Source organism: Mercenaria mercenaria, chromosome 6 (assembly GCF_021730395.1).
Source record: "Mercenaria mercenaria strain notata chromosome 6, MADL_Memer_1, whole genome shotgun sequence".
NCBI classification, from domain to species: Eukaryota; Metazoa; Mollusca; class Bivalvia; order Venerida; family Veneridae; genus Mercenaria; species Mercenaria mercenaria.
The window spans coordinates 52,079,960-52,103,943 of record NC_069366.1 but is presented as its reverse complement, the minus strand read 5'-3'; the positions used below and the strand labels follow the sequence as shown (position 1 = coordinate 52,103,943).

At 33.7% G+C, this 23,984-nt stretch overlaps 1 protein-coding gene and 1 long non-coding RNA gene across 2 annotated transcripts; one reads left to right on the top strand and one right to left on the bottom strand.

Moving 5' to 3' along the window:
• Positions 1–1,851: 1,851 nt before the first annotated feature.
• LOC123548892 (uncharacterized) lies at positions 1,852–15,796 on the bottom strand. The gene is made up of 7 exons (XM_053545896.1): positions 15,499–15,796; positions 7,111–8,105; positions 5,951–6,157; positions 5,155–5,282; positions 4,588–4,730; positions 4,146–4,225; positions 1,852–3,498 (listed from the first exon to the last, which is right to left on the bottom strand). Exons 1-7 carry the CDS (start codon positions 15,608–15,610, stop codon positions 3,277–3,279), a joined length of 1,887 nt encoding a protein of 628 aa, XP_053401871.1. The 5' UTR covers positions 15,611–15,796; the 3' UTR covers positions 1,852–3,276.
• Positions 10,618–12,248, top strand: LOC123548893 (uncharacterized). Its single transcript, XR_006685967.2, has 2 exons — positions 10,618–11,406; positions 12,130–12,248. It is a non-coding gene; the product is annotated as an uncharacterized LOC123548893 (long non-coding RNA).
• Positions 15,797–23,984: the final 8,188 nt, after the last annotated feature.

Sequence of the window (23,984 nt, the reverse complement as noted above, 5' to 3'; positions counted from 1 at the left end):
TCCGACTAGTGTTCAGTGCTGGGTGATTTACTTAAATTGGTACTGTTTCAAGCAGTATCGGCCTAGACTGGATGCTGGGGAGGTAAATATAACATTTGCCGCGGGCTCGGCTGGAAATAAGTTGTTACATCCATTCCAGGATGGATCAATTTTAAAAATACTGTGTTTGTAGCTTTACTTGTTTTTACCCGGGACTTTAAAAACGAGGTGAGATGGATGTGTTTTAAGGGTATATTCTAAAAGTTATGATACTAGCGTCAAAATTTGTTATTACTAATCGACATAATGTGCAAGATACATCTTTCTTGCATACCAGACGGGGATTTTCGTTATTTTTACCGGTGCTGGAAAAATCCATCTTACACCCCGGGGTGTAAGACGACTCTCGTGCTGTAAATGACGTATTACGAACTACATATATGTAGAAGATTTATGTAGTAATTTATATTTTATTTAAAAAACGGAATAAAAATTCAATACCTTGACAGTTCATATTGGTTCCTGTCAGGCCCGTGTCCAGGATTTTTTTGCTGGGTGGGCCCAACCTGGGGGTGGGTTCGGGGGGTATCCCCTCCCGATGTCGAAAATTTTTTAATATGGCACATGAAAAGATGCATTTTCCTGCTACCTGAAACACCTTTAAGGATGCATGAATGTAATATATTTAAGGAAAAGTCTATTTTTAATCATTTCATCAAGCCTTTTCAATGTATGTATGAGTGTACAGTCACAATGTATGGACTTCATTTTTCTGTATGATACCCAGGTCTCAGTGTATTGGCTCTGATATCTACCAATCCAATGTATAACCAGCTACCAGTAATAAAGAAGCTAGTGGTTTGAAAATCAACTTTATTTATCATAATAAAACAAACTATATGATTGTCAGCAATAATTATACTACATTTTAATCAAATGAATAAAATTTCATTCATTCTACCCTTTTCTTTCGATCATAATATAGAAAAAAAAATTTCTAATTAAAAAAAAATAATATGTGTAATTTCACTAAAAAGAAAGTTATCAAAAACTGCTCAAAGTTGATATACAAAATGACATGATTTGTAGAAAAATGATGTACTAAGTTCACAAATAAATATTTATAATAAAATAAATAAAAACACAAAAATATTTTTTGAACTTTTTCTGCATTTCTTGTGTTCTAAGCAAATAAATAATGAGAAAAAAAAATTGTTGAAGTTTTAAGATGATTGATTTATTTGCAAAATGGCCAAATGTTTTTAGATTTCCAAGAAAACAATATATATTATGACAATTACTATTTACATCATAGATTTCAAATGACAATGAACTCTTAACTGTACAAACTATAACATCACAGCACATATTTTTATGTATAAAACCCCTTATAAGTAATGAGTTTTAGATGCTACCCAATCAAGTACCGCGTTTAAAAAGCGAGCGATCAATGAAGCATGTGCAGATAAACTTTTACCTGTAACACGCATCTGAACGACAAGCAATGATTTATTCAAGAGCAAATCACTAAATGAGATATATTATTTCGATTCTAACACGTTATAAAGGATTTTAAAGTACATCCTTGATGACATGCATTAAATATTTGCCCGTTTTCAATCGGTTTCTTTTCCAGCGCGCCTCTATGCCGCTTGACGCCATGACGTAATAATTGTGACGTCAGAACAGTGATTTGTTGTATGATAATTCACTGCTTTCTTCCTTCTTTGTTTAATAGGAAAATGAATCGGATCGTGTTAGAATATTTGTTTTGAAACGTCATGGCGTCTTTCCTGTTTACGGACGTTGGTTTCCCCCGTTTTGTTTAAATACACTGCTATAATAAATAATTCTAAAAAGAAAGCCGTTCGATTGATTTTATTTTTATTATTACTTCTGGAAATCGGTATGCAAGAAAAAGATTCTGTCACTTGTTATAGGTGCAGATAGAAATATCCGGCTCTCGGGTAACTGTTTAGGCGGTAACTCGACAGGGAGCCCCGTTATCGCCTAAACAGTTACCCTCGAGGCCGGATATTCCCATCTGCACCTACAACCAGTGAAAGAATCTTATAGTACAAAGACGAGTTTTTAAAGTTTAAAATGATATCATCTACCGGATTTCCTATATATAAATTCATAGAGTTACAAACGTGGTACTGTAAAATACGCTGCGAATACAAAACGAATTCCAAAATCTTCAATTTACAAGGCTACTAGAGTCATAACATGTAGAATATGCGTACATATGAGCCGCACCATGAGAAAACCAACATTATGAACACAGTGCATTTGCGTACAGCATGGATTCAGACCAGACTGCGCATCCGCACAGTCCGGTCAGGATCCATACTGTTCGCTAACGGTTTCACTAGTTGCAGTAGAGTTTGAAAGCCAACAATCTGCTTCCTGACCAGACAGCGCGAGTGCGCAGGCTGGTCTGGATCCATGCTTTTCGCAAATGCACTATGTTGGTTTTCTCATCGTGCAGCTCAATATTATAATAATGCTTTACAATTTGGACACAAAATTAAACACATTATAAATGATTCGTTTTAACTTTGTTACTCTGGGGTTTTCAGCGGACATTCAATCTAGATACAGTCGGCTGAACCCTTCTTTGTCATTGCGAGAGAACAATAACAGTGAAAACGCTATGCATAGAATGATGTCCTATGTGCCTTTAAGGTCACTGGCCTCTATTTACATATAAATGTGCGTTGAATGTTGTATCATATTTGTATCATAATGACATATATCCCCGTCTTTTCAATACATATGACCTGACGAGATAGATATGTCAAATAATATAGGTCACACTTACCAGTTCAGTAAGTTTAATGTCCTAAATATCTGTCATAGAGGACAACAACCACTTCTGAATGTTTTGAATTCATTGAGTGTGAAGAAATACGCTTTTCAATTAGCATATGAGAGGCGTCCTGATACAAAACAGTTTAAAAACGTTTCAACATTACGCATGGATGAACAACAAATTTATAACTTGTTAGTCTAGTAACTTTAATAATAATTTGCACTCAAACCTTAGGTGGTGCACACAATCGGAAACTTCCGTTCGGTTAGGTATTCTATGTAGATGCGAGTTCGGCATCCTTCAGTATCAATAGAAAGGCAGGTATTCCGAAGAATGCCGATGCGCCAAGCAAGAATACGGAATTGCACGGAAATTTCCAATTGCCATTACGGATCCACTACCTTAATACACATTGAGGCCAATAACAACTCAACAAAATTTGAACCTGTCAGTTATAACAGTTCAATTTATCATATCGTCCTTTATATTTTCATATCTAACATAGCTTTCAAAATGTCTTTCCTTCTCATGATTCTTGGTAATTTGTACTGCATGCAAAATGCATCTGGGTTTGATGCTAACATCATTTCCTTTATTTTGTCGAATGCGCCTGTTTTCATCTGAATCATTTGAACTGGCTGAAGTGTGTTGTCTTTGCGCATTTCCATGTAATCAGTATGACTTTCACACAGTTTCTTATCAACCTAAAAGAGAATTTAAAAGCATACACTCACAAAATTATGTTTTGTTGCAAGAACGTTTTAGGAGGAGTAAAAAAAATGACCCGGAGATCTGAAATGATTTTCACGTTACCCGTTCGGCGTGCAGTACGAGCCTATGCCACTTGATTATATTAAATGATGCTGCCAAAAGGAACTTATTCAGTATAATTATTATCCAGCCGTTATCAATTAGTTGTCCACAGGTTGTAAGAATTCACATAACTTATATACATTGATAACTTCGATAAATAAGACCGCTAGCACTGGTCATTAAAGATTTGGCAGCAGGCATATTTCATCAAGATTGTGGGGGCGTCCGCTTTATTGATTCACATACTGTTCGTTGTTTGGTGTTTGGTATTTAAAAAACGGTGTTTTAAAAAGAGCAAAATACATCCACTTATTTTAAAAATGAATTCGACATGGTAAACGTTTGCGTAAAAGGACTGGTACATAATAAACATGTGGTGCTTGTCATAAGTGAAAGTATTTTCGAAAGCATATAGGTCTTCTGTATTTCTGAATCAGTTTTGATATAATTTTTATTCTGAAAACACAACCCCCATGTCTCCAACATGAAAAAGATTTGGCTAGTGATTTCTAACATTTTAATGGTCAAATGTACTTACCATATTTACCTCGTGTTCATCTAATGTTTTTGCATCTCTCAATTCAATGAACACCACATATCTTGAGCTGGTATCGGGCGCTAAAATATATTCATCATGAACAGATAGTGACATTTAAAATTGTGTCATCGTGGCTCAACAAATACTAACAAAAACATCAATTATTGCACCGTTTGGTGACATTTCCAATAGCTTTTACCAGAGCTATCATGTACCTGGCGTTAATATAGGTAAACTATTTTAGAGATACACACTGTAATGGATGGCATCAGACGTTGAAAAAAGTCTTGTTTAATTTCAACAATATAATACAAAGTAGTAATAATCTAGTTAAAATCTTACACGAAGAATAAAACAAAACTAGAGCGGAAGAGCTATACGCATTTAACAGTCGTACAGCATGGCTATATCTCATTGTTATATTATTTTCAAAAGTTTTTACCTCCAGCTAGATGCACATGCACGCTTTCACAGCTGGTAAAATCTACAATGGTCTCCTTCCATGTAGCAGCGGCGGCATAAACTGCATCGTGAAGGAGAAATTCAGGTACTTTTTCCATATTTGCTGTTAGAATATCGCCAGCTCTGAAGAATTTACATGAGAGGAAATACACATGCCAAGAACTCATTCGGGAAGATAAATATTACAGATACAGAAAAAGTATCATTTATACAGTACATGCGTAGGTCTTTAGGCAATAAACGTACGTGGACGAAGCTCATTGTCACAGTCCTACAGTTCTTTAAACTTATATAATTCACCCTTATATGTGCATGAGCTAGTGTATTCTGGTATTTTATTATTCACGGAAGCCAGTCACTTGGACGACATTAGTTTTGATCTTTGTTTAAATTGTATATAAAGGCTTCCATGGATGCAATTTATCTAGATGACATCTATACAACAGCATTTATTTGTATATTAGTTCTCAGATGACGTTTTACCTGTGTATATATTGGTATATTGATATTGTACTATAAAAGTCGGTTACCCAATCGACATTCTTACCTGTACATGAATTGGTATACTGGCGTTGTACCACAGAAGCCGGTTATCTTGACGACATCTTCCGTTCTATACCGATACAACCCATCAAATGTCGTAATCACAATCTCGTACATTCGTCCGACTTCCACCTTTGAAATAATGCACAACTGTATTTAGTTTGTTATGTATATATATATTTTCTTATTGCCAGTGCTTAGATAACTACATAACGTGAATACACCATGTAAATGTTTAATTACCATTAAAGATGGTTAATTGTGGTTAATCAGATTTTGATCAAGTTTAATGGATTTGTTAGAACGTTTTACACTTACTTGTGCTCATTGAGTGCCTAATACATATCATTACTTTCCTTTACCTATCTTTGTTGCGCAACCATGATAGATTGGAAATCAATGAATTCGGAAGCTACGTACTATTTTAAAATTTGCCTTTTATTTAGATTGTTGAAATATCTCAATATCTATCAAACACAAATGTAAAACTAGAAATTATATTGAAATGAAATAGTTCACCTTTTCAATACGTTCATACTAAAGGGGGGTAATTACAAAATTTCATAAAAAATAATAATATAAATTTAAAAAGGGATCTATCTCTATGTAATGGGATTTTTGTTCATTAAATATCAAAAATGAAAAAATTCATAAAATGTTGCTTAAATGTGATTGGCCACCTTTAAAGTGTATCGCTATCGTTATGAGATATTTGTTGTGGATATTTAACGATAGCGAAATAAAATTTGGATAGACATATGTGAATTTAGTAACAGAAATTATGAAAGTCTGAAGCTGACCTGATGCGCGAGTAATGTGGATGGTGATTTTTCTTCAAATTCTTCAACTGGAAGAAACTCAAAGAAGTTTATTGGTAGTAAGGCCACGTAGTTGACATCTGGTTGTGCCATAGGATCAATGTTCATACCATACATGGTTTCAGTTCCAACATGAAGTAAAGTGACAATGGGTAGATCGCCCAAGTATTTCTCCCTTACTATATTTGCCTGAAAAATACACAAAATTATGGAAACAGGGATTGCACGGGAACATGTTTTTCAAAACTGCATTTAAAATACATATCTCATATGTATTCTTTTTGAGAATATCTTTTTAATTGAAAATGGAAAATCTACAGATGTATTACATGTCTTTCAACTTTTTTCTTTAAAAAAGGTAACTTTATAAACAAACAAACGAAGCAATTATGATTGTTACAGGCAGTATTTTCACAAATAATGCATAAGTTAAATAGTAAAAAACTGAAGATATCTAAATGGGAAATAACAGTTCATTATTGATTATTCAAATATGTATGTATTTAGTATTTACAAAGATCCTAAAACAATATTCACCACTTGGCCCGTATGCCTTTATCAAGTAAGAGGCCAACAAAAAATAAGATCGTTACATTACAATCAAATGTAAAGTAGGTAAAGTAGCTGAAATTTAGTTACATTTTATATAATTCTTGTACAATCATAACTTCAATAATATAATTTATATGTTTCTTCTTTTCTATATGTTCATAGATGTTGGTGTTTAAAGATGAAATAAAAGATACAGAATCTATATTTTTTCACAGATGTTGTCGTTTAAAGAGAAGATTCTATAAGATTCACCTCGACGCATGTCCATATAAAAGTCGGTCCAAATGATTCCAATTTATGGATATATATCTTTTATTTCCGTTTACAACCTTGAAGGTGTTTTAAAATAATGTTCATTTTACATACTGATGGAATAGTTTAACGAAACGTGTACGTATTTCCAACTACAATCACTTGGAAACAATGTAATATGAGTGGCATATTTACATGTGTCGTTTCGAGGGCAAAGCAATAAACTCTTTTTTTTCTTATTTTTTTTTTTTTTTTTTTTTTTTTTTGCCTTTCGAGCTGCGGAAAATATTTCAATGTTAATCAAACGTAGCTTTTATAAAGGTTAATCATTTACCTACCGGTGTTTCAAACACTCCTGTCTTAATTGCCAGAAGACACGGACATTGCGGCCATATTCTAGACACAACACTCTTAAATCCCTTAGCAAATTCTTTCCTTAAAAATGCTCCGCGTCTTGGATCAGCTTTCATCAGATTATTTAATCGATTTCTTTCAACAGCAGGAATGTCCAAACTTTCTGAGAGTCTTCCATTTTCAATGTCATTGCAAAGCAAACTCCAATCCTTCTCCAGTATTGTGAGTAAAGATAATGCTGTTGTTGAAACCATGGTTGAAAAACAGGACACATCATCTTCTGCAAGACTAAATGCTAAATGAATGTAAAGGGCCTCGTATTCCGTGTGTATGGATAGATTTGGGACAGCAAAAAATGGAACGTTGATTTTGTTTGTAACAGCTGAAACAGGTCCAGATTCTATCCCGGATTTGGTGGCAATTAGTGTTGGTAAAAGTTTTACATACAACCATTTTGTTAAAAAGTTATTTTCTGTAGCATACGTCAGAATGTATTGCAATGTTATAAGCCATGTCATTGCCTTATTCCGCGTTTTAGGGTTTTTTGGAAACACCTTGCTTTTACCGGAAGTTGTACCGGAAGTAAGGGCCAGATAGTAAGCTTTTCCGGGAAACAGTATATTTTCTGTACCTTCCTCTTTTATCATTTCAGCATACTTCCGGTAATTACCGTATGATGTAAGCGGCATGGTTTCTCTAAATGTTTTGACAGAGTTAACATTTTCTAGACCGTGATCCCTCGCGAAAAGTGTATCCTTATTTTGTGCTAAGATTTCTTTAAGAATGTTTTCTTGTTGCTCTTTACACTTGTTACACATCTTATCAAAACGTGTTTTCAGTACATACCCAAACACCATTGTGGCTCTTAAGTAAATGTACTGCAATATTAAACTTTTAAATGTGTGAGATGGTGCTGGTTTCAGTCTATAAATGTCTATCAGAATCATTGCGACCACAATGCTGCTGGCAACGACCATGTCTGAAAAGTTAATATTCGCCATTAAACTAGAAAAAATGTCTATAGGGCATATTTGCCCAGTGTTGTGCTAAGCAAAAAGCAAAGAGACAGAAATGAAACATTTGTATAATTAAAAAAAAATGTAACTTTAGGTATAGATAGGAACATGATTTTACCAATTTCATTTAAATGATACATGTCTAAACGTTATAAAGAGCCATAACATTATATAATAATTATACCTCACTTTTGTCTACAATGATAAAATCCCATTACCCGAGAAAGAGATATTTTGACTATCAAAAACATTTTCAACCTTTCTGACACGTGACCAAGCGAATGTGACTGTCAGGTCATGTGACCGCGCTGATATCTTGAATGTCATATAAGGTCAAATAACTGCTTCAATGTTTTAGCATGTTATACGAAATTAAGCAAATAGCCAACTCTGCTGGATTAAGTGTGTTGACGAGAGGTAGTGAAACATGCAACATTCATCACGTTCCCTAACAAATGGTGGTTAACAGATACAAAGATCAGTATAAACCAGAAAATGGAAGATACATTACTGCCGCGGCAGGGCATCCAATGATAGCTATTGTGATAGAAAATAAAATCTATAAGAAATTCTTGCGCGATCATAGAATATAAACCAATAAAGTAACAACAGGCTAGGTTTGGTTGTGTCTGTTAATAAGAGGTAATGAAATGTGCACCACTCCCTGTGCCAGCCGAGTATCGGCTTTGAAAGTTCATTATTCAGATACCATGAATGGGCTCCATGATAGAGAAAAACAACAGCAACAATAAAAAACAAATAAAAACAAACAAACAAACAAACAAACAGAAAACAGCACTGAAAGTGTAACTTCTAAAACAATTGCATGGTCAATGACTTAAATAGTTATATTTGAAAAAAGATCCTTGACGACTCATCTTCTTAGACCAGATGTTACAGCAGCTTACCCAATACAACTATGGAAAGATATTTAAATATGTAGTACCAAGCAATTAATCTTATTTTCCTTGTAAGTATTCCCTCTGTATTTGTCTAGCATAGATGTATTGCGACAACATGTATTCATGTATTATCAAGGTGAAACAAAAACTTTCACTTGGATCATTGTCAAGGTCGTCTGTAAAATTATTTGTCGCCTCTTCCTGGCGGTTAGACACTCTTAGTCTGAATGGTAGATATTATTTAAGAACTTCATTTTGACGAACAAGCTGCTATTTTGCCATAAATTATAGTACTGTTCATTAGAAATAGAATCTACCCTGTAACGTAGCGTGGCCATTTAATACAACAAACATAACCTTTTAATAAGTTTTATTTAACATAGCAACAGTCTTTATTATTTTAAACATAACATTTTTACGTAGATATTATCAAGTGAAGGTGAGTCTTCTACCTTATGTCTTCTATGAGAATGCCATTAGAAGTACTTTCCCCAAGATTCTCAAAGTATGCGCGTTGCCTTCCATTCATTTAAAAGAAATTAACATCACGTTTAAATTCATGTATAATAAATTGTGTCACATTCCCTGACAGTTTGTCATGTAGCTGTTGAATATACCCCAACGAACATTTACATTGCATATAAGGCCGTATATGAGAATATTCGCTGTTAAGTACCAAATTTCTTTACCCAAAAGCCTTACTGTGCGCTACGGCAGCCATTTTGTTACTGTTCGCCAGCTAAGTGTGCGCTCTTTTGATTATCTTAGTCTACTTTCAATTTCACATTCTAAAATAGGTTTCGGTACCCCGAGGAAAATAAGCGATTACAAAGTAACAAAATGGAATTTAGATAAAATAATTGTTATTTGCATAGTCTGAAACCATAAAGAAAATATAGACAAATGATAAGATTGCTTGCGAATCTATAGAAAGTAGCTTGAAACAATGATTTATAGAATATACAATATTCCGAACCTTTCAAACCTGTTACATTACAAATCCCTTCATTTCTTCCACAAAAAAAAATAATAAAAAAGATTAATAGTAAATCTAAGCTATAACAAATCCTTACTATTGATTGTTTAGAAATGTCGCCGAGGGTTCGCCAGGTATAGTAAACGGAATTAGCTTTTTGAATGCCCGACTTAAACAGTTGGGTAATTTTACACATACATATTAAAAGACAATTTAAAGTACATAATATTACAGATAGATATAATTTTCTCAGTATTTAGGCATCAGAATTGTTAGTGCAAGCATAATACAAATATAATGGAGGAATTTCCTAAAACGTGATGATTTCTTTCATACAAATAAAGTGCATTATATATCTTTTTAAAACATTCGTCTGTAGTTTTACAATATTACAACATTATACATTGAAATTAAACAGTATTTCATTTGCGAAAGTCATATCTGTCTATATTTTCACGATTACGTGTATATAACAGAATATAGATATAATATATATAACTGCGCAGTATAAGCGTCTGCTTGTTTCGTTTTTCATTCATTTTGTGGAAATTCCGTCTTTCTGATGCATCTATCAGAGCTTATCATACATATAAAACATAAGTGGTTCTGAAATTAGAAAGCAAAATTACATATCTGGTTTTAAATTCTACATGTACATGTTTATAGATATCAACAGCCGTAAAATCACATCTTCTATAGATACGATATAACTTTTGAAACATGCTAATATTTTAAAATTAAATACGCGCACATGTATAAAGTACAGGTTAAAGATCAAGGTATTTATATGCCTTGAACATGTATTTTTTTTTAATTGCGCTCATGCTACAAGTGTATACGCCGAAAGTCGGATATCTATTTATTTAATAAATACTGAATATTCTTTCAAAAGTATAAATTCTGAAAGACTTATATCTAGAGTACACATTTTATAAATACATTTGTATGCACCGAAAACTCTATAAGCTTTAAGGAAACTTGAATGTTGTTCTTGAAGAACTATCTTGTGAAACTCTTCGCCATGGTATTTAGCTCTAGGCTTTAGCAAATTATCAACAGGTAAAATCGGGTTTCTGTTGTAAACTAAATAGAAAGGTGTGAACTTTGAACTTGAAGAAACATTGTGACGTATGCCTGCTAAAGACATATTAAGATGGAGATCCCATTCTCGTGTATTACCTTGAACTCTTTTTGCTAAAATATCATGCAGAACTCTGTGCATTCGTTCTTGCTTTGCATTACTTTCAGGGTGGTATGCTGTACATGATACATTGTCAATATTTAACTCTTTCAGGACCTCCCTATAGGCAGGACTTGTAAATTCTGACCCTCGGTCATGAATTATCTGGAGAGGACATCCATATCTAGGATATATCTCATTCAAAAGTAAGTCTATTACTATATTTGTACTTTTATCAGGAGCTGCGAAAGCTTCTGGAAAACCACTGAACATGTCAACAAAACAAATGATGTAACGATTGCCACTTAGTGTTTTCTCATAAGGACCACATATGTCTATTGAAACAATAGCAAATGGAAATGGTGCAATATTTGTTTCTCTTAAGGGCGCTTTAACCTTTGTCAAATTTCTAGACTGGCAATCAACACAAGTTGTTACATATCTATAAAGTTCTTTAAACATATATGGCCAGTAGTACTTTGTTTTTATAGTTGCAAACATACGCTGTGTACCAGGGTGACCATTGTTGTGATATTCTGTTATAACTAATGATTTCAAATGACTAGGAACATATAGTCTCATAACTGGTTCTTCATCTGGGTTCGAATTATAGTATAGAACCTTGTCTTCTTCTAAATACTTCTTGAATTCAGCCTTATTTGGGTCTCCATGCTTCAGTTGCATTTTCATCTGAACAGTTGCAGGATCTTTATCTTGTTCTAATCTCATACCTAAATCTGCAAATGCTGGGACAGTTTCTACTAAAGAATATTGTTTTTGATATTCTTTGTTAGCTACTTCTTTCGGATTTAAGTTGTTAGAGTTTATAACATTTATACTTTTAACTTCATATTTGTCAGAAACTTTGTAGGTATTGTCAGTAATATCTGGTTTGATTTCCTGCTCACTTTCTGTTTGTTTATTTTCAGATTCTGGTGGTCGTGAAAAGAAATCAGCAATAACATTTGCCTTTCCTGGAAGATACTCTATCTTACAGTTGTAACCACTAATAGACAATGCCCATAACTGAATTTTCTTGTTTTGCATTGGAATTTTTAATAAATACTGGAGCGGAGAATGGTCGCATTTGATTGTAAATTCAGCATTGTGTAAAAAGAAATCTAGACGTTGCAAAGAATAAAAGATGGCGTACGCCTCCTTCTCAATAGTGCTGTATTTCTTTTGTGTCTCACTTAGTTTATGAGACAGAAAATATATAGGTCTTTCTTTATTTTCATCTGATTCTGGTGAATTACACGCTTGAGTTAAGCACGCTGCCACATGACTATCGCTGGCACCGGTGTACAATGTATACGGCTTGTTTGGATCTGGGTAGGATACGGAGGGAATAGCTGTTAATTGTTCTTTTATTCTCTCAAAACTTTTCTGACATTCTTCTGTCCAAATAAATGGAGACTTTTTCCTTGTTAGGTTTGTAAGAGGTTCTGCTATTTCTGAAAATGAGGGGATGAACCGACGATAAAATGAGGATGCCCCGATTATTTTTCGAACTTCACGCATATTTTTTGGAACCGGAAGTGACCTAATAGCTTTAACTTTATTAGGGTTTGGTCTGATGCCATCTTCATCTATGACAAAACCTAAATATTTAGTTTTAGGCTGCATGAATTGACACTTTTTCAACTTAAGTTTAGGTTTATGCTCTCTTAACCTTTGAAAAATAATTTTAAGTGGCGTTTATGTTCTTCTAATGTTTTACTAAAGACGAGGCAGGCGTCTAAGTACGCGACAGCAAAACCTAGACCCTCTAAGACTTTAGACATTAGTTCCTGGAACACCCTAAGGGCATTAACTAATCCGAAGCACATAACGTTAAATTCGAATAGACCCCTGAATGTGGTAAATGCAGTTTTTTCTTTATCTTTTTCATCAATCGGTATTTGCCAAAATCCTGAGTGACAGTCTAGGGTAGTGAAGTATTTTGATTCACCTAAAAGAGCCAATATATCATCGATATGAGGTAGAGGGTATGCTGTTGGTCTCATCAGGGCATTGATTCTCCTAAAGTCTATACAAAATCTGGTACTGTTGTCGTTTTTCTTTTTAACCAGCACAACAGGACTTGCATAAGGACTTTGAGAAGGTCTTATTACGTTAGCCTTAAGCATTTCATCTGTAGCATCACTCATAATGTATGTATGGTCGCTGCTTTATCGGTTCAAGTTCTATAGTAGGAATTTTCATTGTAATCGTATATATCTGTGACAACTCTGGGTCATTATTTGCAAAAACGTCCCTATTTGTTTGAACTTATTTTTCTACATACTGAAAGTGTTCCTTAGGTGCTATTATTTCTTTTGTATTAATAATTGATTTTTCACCCTTATTGTGTGATAATCTATTGACATCAGAAACAGAAGCTATACATTTTTCATCAATTTGTTCAACAGTTGCGACAGCACATCCTTTTCTTAATTTAATTGTTCTATTTGTAGAATTTACTAACATAACAGGAAAAATACGATGTTTTCGTAACTTTATGACTGAATTAGCTACCATTAAACCAGCTTCTGTACTAAGATAATCATCTTCAACACTTTTTAATTCATATGTTTTAAAATTCTTTAGTTTAGAGTCTTTTCTTAATTGTCCTGTACACATTTGCACTGTCTGAGGTTTAATTACAGTATCTTTTTGCAATCAAACTACTGAAGCAATATGTACATCTTCTTGTAATGTGACATAGCTATTTTTAACTCTCATTGATAAAAGATTAAAATAAATCCTGCATTTGTTCTGAATGAGAAAGTCCCTTCCAAGTATTGCTTTTCTATTCATATTTGAGACCATATAAAATTTATGTTCTATTTTTTCTCCACCTATTCGAAAAATAAGATTGGTGTATCCATCTACATGCAGTGAATTACCATTTCCGTATCGTAAATTAAATCGATTTCTTTAACTTTGTTCATTCATAGCTGACGTAACTGCAGCCTGTAAAGTTTCCCGCGAATCACGCATTACTTTCATTTTGAGAAAATTTTCTGTTAACCCGTCAATAAAATGACCTATTAACTGTTTCTAAATAATTGCTAAATTTGCAACATGATTTTGACCTTGATCTTGATTTTCATAGGCATCTTCTGCCAGAGTTAATAATCTTTCAGCATAGACATTTACATTTTCATCAGGTTTTTGTTTTATATTTTGCAAAAGATATAAAGCATGCTGTGAGTCGTGTACCTTAGAAAATCTAGTAAATAAAGCATGTTCTAAAGCAGCCCAAGTACAATCTTGATTTTCGTTTATAAATTTATGTATAAAATCTCACACTGGCCCTGTTGCAGTCTGATAGCGAATTAGTTTCTTTCTATCATCATTTAAATCATTTAAAATATAATATTTTTCTAATGATTTTACCCACGATTTAAAATCTTCAGAATTACCATCAGATTTTGAAACCATATGTTGTACACTCTGAGTTCCTATTGCGGTGGAAACATTTTTTAATTGAACAGCCAAATCTTGAAAAATTTGCTGAATTGAAGCGTTGTCTGCCATTTTAAGATAAATTATTTAACAAGCAAATAGAATAGACAGTTTTCTAACCTTGTTTCTCGGCGTGATCTTCTAGTGGTATTGCGTACTTCATAGTGCCCCGACAATATTCCAAAGGTTCATCCTGTCTGCGGCTCCAGAAACGCGCGTTGTAACGTAGCGTGGCCATTTAATACAACAAACATAACCTTTTAATAAGTTTTATTTAACATAGCAACAGTCTTTATTATTTTAAACATAACATTTTTACGTAGACATTATCAAGTGAAGGTGACCTTATTAATCTAGCATTTCTACCCCATCTCTCTCTCTAACTCCCAGATAATTATGTTTCAACATATATATTTAATTAAGCAATCTAGCCGCTATGTAAAATTACGCAATTCGTCGTGCATTTTTCCTTAAACATATCTAACTTTGATCCCGGAAGTAAATGGTATAAACAACTAAGTATACCTGTTTAACCCTTGGGCTACATGTTTTGTGACAGGTTTGATAATTCAGCAAACTTTCAATATTTTCAATTTAGATTCAAGTATTACAGTTTATCATCTTTCTCCGAAACATATTAAACAATGATTTATAGAATATACAATATTCCGAACCTTTCAAACCTGTTACATTACAACCTTGAAGTACAAATAATAAGGGATTGATAGCTAAAATATATAATGACTGCTTCGCCTGGGGAACAAACTCGGTGCCTTTGACTCCCCCTTGCACAGTTAACCAGACGGACTGTCATTTTTAATATAATGTATATACATATAAATACTTACCAGGCAGTAATCTCGACCCTTCCTGTTTCCAGCAATAAATAAATCTTCCGCCACTAATTACTAAGAAGAAAAGAGCTATGTATAAAACCTGATTTCTCATAGAATAGAACATGATGATAGCTTATTTTTTCTTAATCCGTAACCATTAAGGTATTGTGGACATATTTAACTAAAGTTATAACATATTAACTTAATCAAATATACATAATTATCCAGCACCGAGAGAGTTTATTTCCAGTTAAACAGATCATGTCTATGTTTATGTCAATGCGCATTCATACGCTCTAATAAACATTTAAAATACTTATGACATGGCATTATATTATATCTATACGTGTAACTTTTTCTGTTTTATGCTACAGTGAGTATCGGTACAACTTCGGATAAATTAAATTTTGTTCAATGCATACTCAGGATACCAATTCCTCATACATTTTATTCAGTATAGATATTGAAGAGTTACATAACCTTAGGACGGCCAGCACTTATTTATGCAATCTCGCCAGGCATATGTTTTTGACAACACAGAAAATGACGTCACTCGACCTTCAGCTATTTCCGGAAGTAAATAAAATGAATTGAAAACGAAAGCCGCATTTTGATTCGTAGACAGTCAGGGGTCACGCGCAGGGGTCACCCCGTCTAAATGTATGCACGTGGACTTCTTCTTTTTTTCTTTATTTTGCTATTGGGGAGCCAATTTTCAGCACTTTATTACGAATTGAAATTATCTGGGCTTTAGTACACCATGTCAGCTTTTAATCTATGAAAAGATATTTGAGCTCTGGATAAACACAAATCCCACAGGGGTCCGTTACGGACCAAGCGTACATTGATAATTTTGAAACTTCATCAAATCGCTCAAAATGTCATTTTTGATGTTGTCTGAGAGTGTCAGTATACGCCTCAGATGTAAGATATAACCGTATTTGAGAGTTGCAGACCCAGATGTTTCAGAAATATTTTCAAAATAAGTTTCGTATAATAAATGTTGTTTCTACGGAAGCGTGAAAGGGCCATCAGACGCTAATACTTTTTAGTACGTTAAGGCTGCGGAAAGGATATAAGACCTGGGCAATTATCGATGGTTTAGTAGGAGCAACAGGTGGATAAAAAAGACCATGAAATATTGCTATACACCTGTCCGATGTATCTAGGACAAGTAATAGTTATTTTAAAATACATTATGTCTACTAAGCAAATACATCAAAATCCAACAATCAATTTGAGCACTTTGCTGTAATGCCTTAACTGGCATAAAAGGTAAATGTTGTCACTAGAAAAAGAGAAAAAGAGTGTGCTGGCTAGGGTTTGTCAAAGTTTATTTGAAGTTATGCTTGTCCCTAAATAACCCTGACTTTTAAGCCAAGCTTTTCAGATATTTCAAAGTTTGTTAAACGGTTTTTGGTCAAGTATGATTTTGTCGACAGGCTATATAATATATTGAGATTATGGCATTAAGACTCTTGACTGGATAATTTATCTCATGCCTTCACAAGCAAAATGTCAGAAAATATATTACGAACTGATCAGAAAAAGTCCTATTGTAATTTAGCGTTTTTTGACCTTTCGGTCATTAACCTTTGTTTCCACAGCTGTATCTATAAATATCAATAAGACATAATAATTCGATGGCATAGTGCTATAAGGAAATAAGTGCAAAATGGCACTTTCGAGAAAATCGATAAAAACTATCTACTGCTTTTATTTCTGCTGTCATTAAAACAGAACTTTGCACATTTATGTAGAAGGTATTTCTGCGATAATTCATGATATTTATCCTTGTTAATAATCATTAAATCTTCTTAAAGTCGACAAATAAGCACTTACTCCCTTTAAACATTTAGCGAGATGATCTACCTTAGTTTAAGTAAAAGGCTCTATCTACAACTTAACCCTTTTAGCACGAATTTCGAAATCATTTGTTTCTTAAACTTATGGTTATATCTATCAGTTACAACCTTTTCCACTTTATTTTAAGTCAATATCAAACAGTTGCATCTCCTAATTACGACTATGAAACTAAAAGTAGTTGGACAATAGTAATTTAAATTCTCAAATTCATCTCAAATTTGGTTTAACAGACCTGGTAGCAGCCATGTACAAGTAACTGTGTTCGTTCGTTTGGATTTGGAGCTGATTGATATAATTGGTGTCTTTTATCAACACTCTGCTATGAAAGACCCCTAGTTTTTTTAGGGTTTCATTACTTTAATAAGTAGACCACGGAGGGCCCTTTTCCGTTTAGATTGACAAAATATGCATACAATTCTAACATTATGTTTACTGGTTAATAGTTTCTGTAAGATAATTTAAACAATAAACCAATATTATCAACAGGACTACTGGATAAAGAATGTAACATACATAATGTTACAGTTAAACATGTCGAAACTGTACGAAAACCTAACTGTTACAGCATGCAATTAATTTAATTGCAACGTCAGGCCAGTAGCAGCAATTGCAAGAGCAGATTCAAATTCAGTTCAACCGTGACCTCTCGAACTGCAAACGTTCCTCAAGTCAAAATGATTCAAACGTTAAAACTGGAAATGCTATGTACAAGAAAATCTTTCACTAAAGACTGCAGGAAAATCCCTGTTGAACATACAACTTTTATCAGATAACTAACCTCAAATTAGTTATAATATTTGTATCCAGTAACTTAAATTCTCAAATTTGTTATACCACTTGTATTGGGTAACTAAACTCATCTTAGATAAAATATTTTTATCAGGTAACTATTTAACAACTTGTACCGGGATTTTTAGTAAAATTAGTTACAACTTCTATCAGATGAGTCATACATCTTAAATTGGGTAACTACTGTTAAATTAGTAACTTGAATCATGCAAATTTCCTAATATCAGTTACAAATCCTTGTAAAAAAGTACAAGATTTTGAAGAAAGTTGTCCAAAAATACATTTGAAAGCCCATACATTGGTAATACGTGAAAAGTAATCCTCAACTACCATTACATGCATTAATCTGAAGCTTAACAAAAATAATTTAGACTATTATGATCAATAAAAATTGGCTTCATGCATCACAAAATGTTTTTTCTTTGATATTTACCGGTCGAATTAAACAGGAGCTGTCTGTCGACAGCGCGCTCGACTATTTGAAGAATTGATGGAAAAGTTTCAAAGCCATATATCAAACAGTTTAGACAAAATAGGGAATGGTATGCGATACCTAACTGATTTCTATGTCAAAAAGGGCCATAATTGTGTTAAAGTCCTTCTCCTAGTTATGTAGTCTTGCCTAAATATGTAGACTATGATGGTAAAAAAGCTTCAAAGCCATATGACAAACAGGTTAGGAAAAATATGGACTCGTAATGCTGCGTTTACACTTAGCCACGATGTCCACGATGTCCACGATTTGAGAGAAGCGTGGTGAGCGTGGGGGCTCGTGGGATCGAATCGTGGTGATCTTGAGGGAACTTGGTGGAATCGTGATGATCGTAAGGATCGTGACAAAATTTTTGACAGTCAAAAATTTTGCCACGATTACCCCGATTTATCTTAAATCTTGAGAGAACGTGATAGAACGTGGAAATCGTTGTAGAGCGTAATGCAGCTTAACAGACCTTAACGTAGCGCATCAGACCTTGATGCTCCATCGTATGGGGATCTTGGTGAACGTGGAAACACGATTCTAAGTTCCACTAGATCTGCAGGCATCCTTACATAGTTGGCGTTGGAGCAAACATCTTCACACGTTCTGTGAAAAGTTGAGAGTATTGTCCCAGTTTGTGCCTTCGGTTTCCACTTAACCATGGTCTCACCCACCAGGTCTTAGGCTTTCTATTTCTTCTTCTCATTTCTCTCTTTTATATCCAGCCCTATTCCGTCCCTTGTTGCTGCTGCCGACGAGTAACTATTATAGGCATACACGAAAAATGCAAATTCAGCATTATGTTCAGCTCTTTGATGCATAGCTCGTTCCTCTTTGAAATCTCTGGAGAGAATGAGAGGATGACCCATGACTCCTATTTATATTCCAATCGTGCTCAAAACGGGACAATCTTGATCAAATCGTGACCATAAATCGTAGGAGAGCTTAACAAAACTTGATAACGTGAGGGATCTAAACAGAACGTGACAAAGCGTGATAGCATATCGTGGTAATCGTAAGAGAACTTGAGAGAACGTGATGAAAATCGTGGCAGATCTCGACCAGAATCGTAATAAAACGCTGCAGGTAGTAACAAAACGTACTGAGAGCGTAAGAAAGCGTAGGAAAGCGTAGTATCACAAAATCCGTGCAATAAATCTTGGAGCTCCGAGCTTTTCTTTAAATCGTGGACATCGTGGCTAAGTGTAAACGCAGCATAAGAAAAAAGAAACTGGTTTCTAAGTACAAAATAGTTGACAGAGTTATGACTGCTCTTGCCTATAGATTGAGATCATGATGATAAACAAGTATTCAAAGTATCAAAGCCACATGTAAAATAGTTTTGACAAAACGTTGACTTGTACAAAAAACTGAACCAATTTTCCAGCCCAAAAAGGGCCACAATTCAGCCAAAATAGTTGCCAGAGTTATGTACTCTTGCCTACAGATGAAATATTATGATGACAAACAAGTGTTAAAAGTTTCAAATAGTTTGACAAAACATGGACTTGTACGAAAATTGTACCAATATCCGAGTCCAAAAAAGGTCATAAAAATTTGCCAAAGATTTGTAAGTTAAAAGGGACCATAATTCAGCCAAAATCCTTGACTGAGTTATGCACTCTTGCCTAAAACGGCACATGGTGATGGTGCACAAGTGTTGAAAGTTTCAAAGCTTTATCTCAAAAGATTTTGTCAAAATGTGGACTGGTACGAAAAACTTAACCAAGGTGTGATGCCGACGCCGTGGTGACTATAACAGATCTACTTATTCTTCGAATAGTCGAGCTAAAATGCTGCCTTTGTTTATTTGGTTCCTTAATACCATGATAATACTTGCTACCAGTATACGCATCTTGTATCAGGTAACCCCAAATTTATTATAACTAACGTTATTGTTCTTAAATTAGTTATATAACTTTAATCAGGGAATTATCTTTTAATTCATTATCAGTCTTTAATTTTCACTAAACTTCTCAAATTGGGATTTTCCACATCTCACATTTCAGTAACTTTCATATTGATATTACAACTCCATATTAATGTACAGTCACAAGAGTGTTTTTGTAATAAATGAGCAAAATAACCGAAGATTTTAAAAGTGCTCTACAAAGACTTGGCAATTTGGAATCGTTCAGAAGATTAAGGACATGAATGAGTGAGGGAAAGGGCTTTATTTTTAAACAGAGATGATTGTTGAATCACTTTCCTCATAACGTCAAACAATGGCATTATTCTTAGCTCAGTGATACAAGGACACCCTGATAACTATGCTTACAACTTTTCATTCACTCATATTTCTTCCTGTTCGTCATCAGAAAAATAAATCTCAGCTTGATTTTCCTAAAATGAATGATACCTAGCCCAAACAATTCATCAAGTAATTGTATTTAAGTTTATAGTATTTGAACTTATATTTATAGCGTAAATTTTGTATGGTAAAAGTGCGTAAGTGGTAGATACATCATTTCGTGATCATTTTTCTCGAAATTTTCTAGGTGATATCTGCTACTTATTACCTTTTAGCATGAAATATTTTTCTGCATGCATATAAAACAAGAAGGTGGTAAATGGTAGTTAACACTTTTTTACCACTTCAAATTGAATATTTTTTACTTATCACCTTTTAACAAAACCTCATAGCGGATCTTGTAACAATGATATGGACATGGGACCAAGATCAGTACATGCGCACTGATCTGTATTATTTAAAAATTTATAATTTCAAAAAGGTGTTAACTACCACTTATTTCCTTATAGCACTATGCCATATCGTAACCAGATTATGACATCGTAACCGGAGTATGATATATTGTAATATGAGTGCGAAACTAACCTTTTTCAGACTTCTTCTAATCAAAAGGGTTAAAATGCAAAAACATTATTTTCATCCATCGATGATTTTAATTAGAATGCATATTTTCATTAAACCATTATATAATGATAATATCATCAATCAAATAAATATGAGAAATTGTAGCACTTTGATATCTGAGTAACTAAATCTTTTAATGTGGGTATGTTTTACCGATAAAACACAATAGAAGTATATGCCTCTTCTACATCATAAATAGACGTTTCTTTGAATCTTTTGTCTAAGGTCGTTCTCAAAATGAGAGCATCCCATATACAGTTAAATTTGTATAAAGATTAAAACACAGCATTCAAAGTTAAAATTACAGCATATACAAATGAAGGCTAAGAATTAAAAGTTAAAAGCACCAGATAAAAGTTGAAACAACCGTACCTGATGTTAAATATACAGCTCAATCAGACGGAAGCATCGCACATTCACCCAAATGGACCGCATATAATGGATTCAAGCAAACGAAGAGAAAAATATCTACATTTGCGCGTGCTACATTCCGCCCGAGGATTCACCTGTATATAGAAATAATCAGTCTTGTTTATTTGAATGCGACTTTTTCGATAATTTAAGTGATGATATTTTACGGTACAGTGCGTTGGGAGACGTGTATTTGTGCGGAGATTTGAACAGTCGTACGGGAGAAGCATTAGATTTTATAGAAAACATTAATCTTGGCAGATATATAGACGTACCAAGATTTTATTCTCCCCCAAAACTGCGAAAATCTAAAGATAAAGTTATAAACTCTTTTGGACATAAGCTAATCAATTTGTGTAAAGAGCATGATTTAATAATCACTAACATGTCTGTTTTAAGCTTAACGGAGAATTCTGTTCATTGCCCTATTTCTTTCAATATTGTTTGTTTGTCAAAATAATGTACATAAGCCATTGAATCATAGTACAATGTCGTACAATAAACTGTTATGGGATTCAAATAGATCATATGATTTGTAAAATGTGCTCGAATTTAAACGACAGATGTTTATTGACACAACAAATGACATAGTTAATAACCAAGGAGATTTAGATTCGAAAATATCATTTTCAAAGTCATGTATTATTGTTCATTTGCTGTATTTGGTAAAACTGTGACAGCTAGACAAAGTATCAAAAAATTCAAAAACCCATGGTTAAATGAGGCGTGTAGAAATGCAAAAGCTAAATTTTTCAATGAAAAACGAAAATTTAATCTCAATCCAAGTATAGAGCATAGAATGAGTTTTCTACAGAGCAGGAAACATTTTTGCAGATAAAGAAAAACAGAACTTTTCTGAATTAAGCCGTAAAGCACCTAAACAGTTCTGGAAAAAGATTAACAAGTATAGAAATGCTAAAAGTTCGAATAGCATTTCCGTTAATGAAACGCAGTTTTCGGCATATTTTTCTGATATTTTAAATAAGCCAGCGCAAAATGGTACAATACTGAATGAATTTACTCATGGTGAAGTTGAGAATATTACTGTAGATAGTTTAGATAAGCCTTTTGATGCAGCTGAAATTGATAAGTGCATATCCTCGTTATCTAGATATAAGGCACCAGGCATTGATTTGGTTGTCTCGGATTTTTTCATTGATGCCAAGCCTTTTATCACACCATTTCTAGTTCAAGTTTTTAACAAAATATATAGTGGGGTATATCCTTTAAGCTGGACAAAGGAATCATTGTTCCCATTAATTAAAAGGGGGGAAAGAACGATCCAAATAATTACAGAGGAATCTCACTTATCAATACCATGGTTAAGCTATTTTCTTTATGTTTGAGAAATAGATTAGATACGTGGTGTGAAAATACGTCAGTTTATAACGATATGCAATTTGGATTTCGTACTAATAGAAGTACGGTAGACTGTGTGTTGATATTGCATAGTTTAGTTCAAAAATGTTGTCGGAGAATAAATCTCTTTATTGTGCCTTTATCGACTATGAAAAGGCTTTCGATACAATAGTTCGAGATGCATTGTGGTATAAATTATTTGATACTGGTGTTAGTAGCAAAATGGTGTATATGTTAAAAGCCATATATGAAAGAGTGTCAGCTTGTGTTAAGATACATGCAAAATTGTCTGATTTTTTTTCGATGTCTCACTTGGATTAAAACAAGGGGAACCACTCTCGCCCATACTTTTTATATTGTTCGTAAATGATGTTACTTTAAATCTTGATTTTAATTCACTGACAGACACTGACTTAAATTATTTAAATATCTATATGTTATTATTTGCGGACGACATATGGTCGTGTTCACCACTAGTGCGCAAAGCCTCCAGGCACAGTTAGATAGCTTATATGTGTATTCCATTAAATGGGGTTTAAAGATAAATGTAAATAAAACAAAAATTTGTGTATTTAGAAAAAGAAAAACAGCCATTGATCATAACTGGTACATCAATAACGAAAAATTAGAAATTGTTGAAACATTTTGCTACCTTGGAGTTAATTTTAAATACAATGGGTCAATGCCAGATGCGATGAAATCCTTAGCAGAACAGGCATT

Coding starts and splice junctions, on each gene's coding strand:
- LOC123548892 (XM_053545896.1), bottom strand. CDS start 15,610: ATGTTCTATTCTATGAGAAATCAGGTTTTATACATAGCTCTTTTCTTC. Junction 5,283..5,950: donor CCACATTACTCGCGCATCAG/GTCAGCTTCAGA, acceptor ATTATTTCAAAG/GTGGAAGTCGGACGAATGTA. Junction 4,731..5,154: donor GTATACCAATTCATGTACAG/GTAAGAATGTCG, acceptor TAAATTCTTCAG/AGCTGGCGATATTCTAACAG.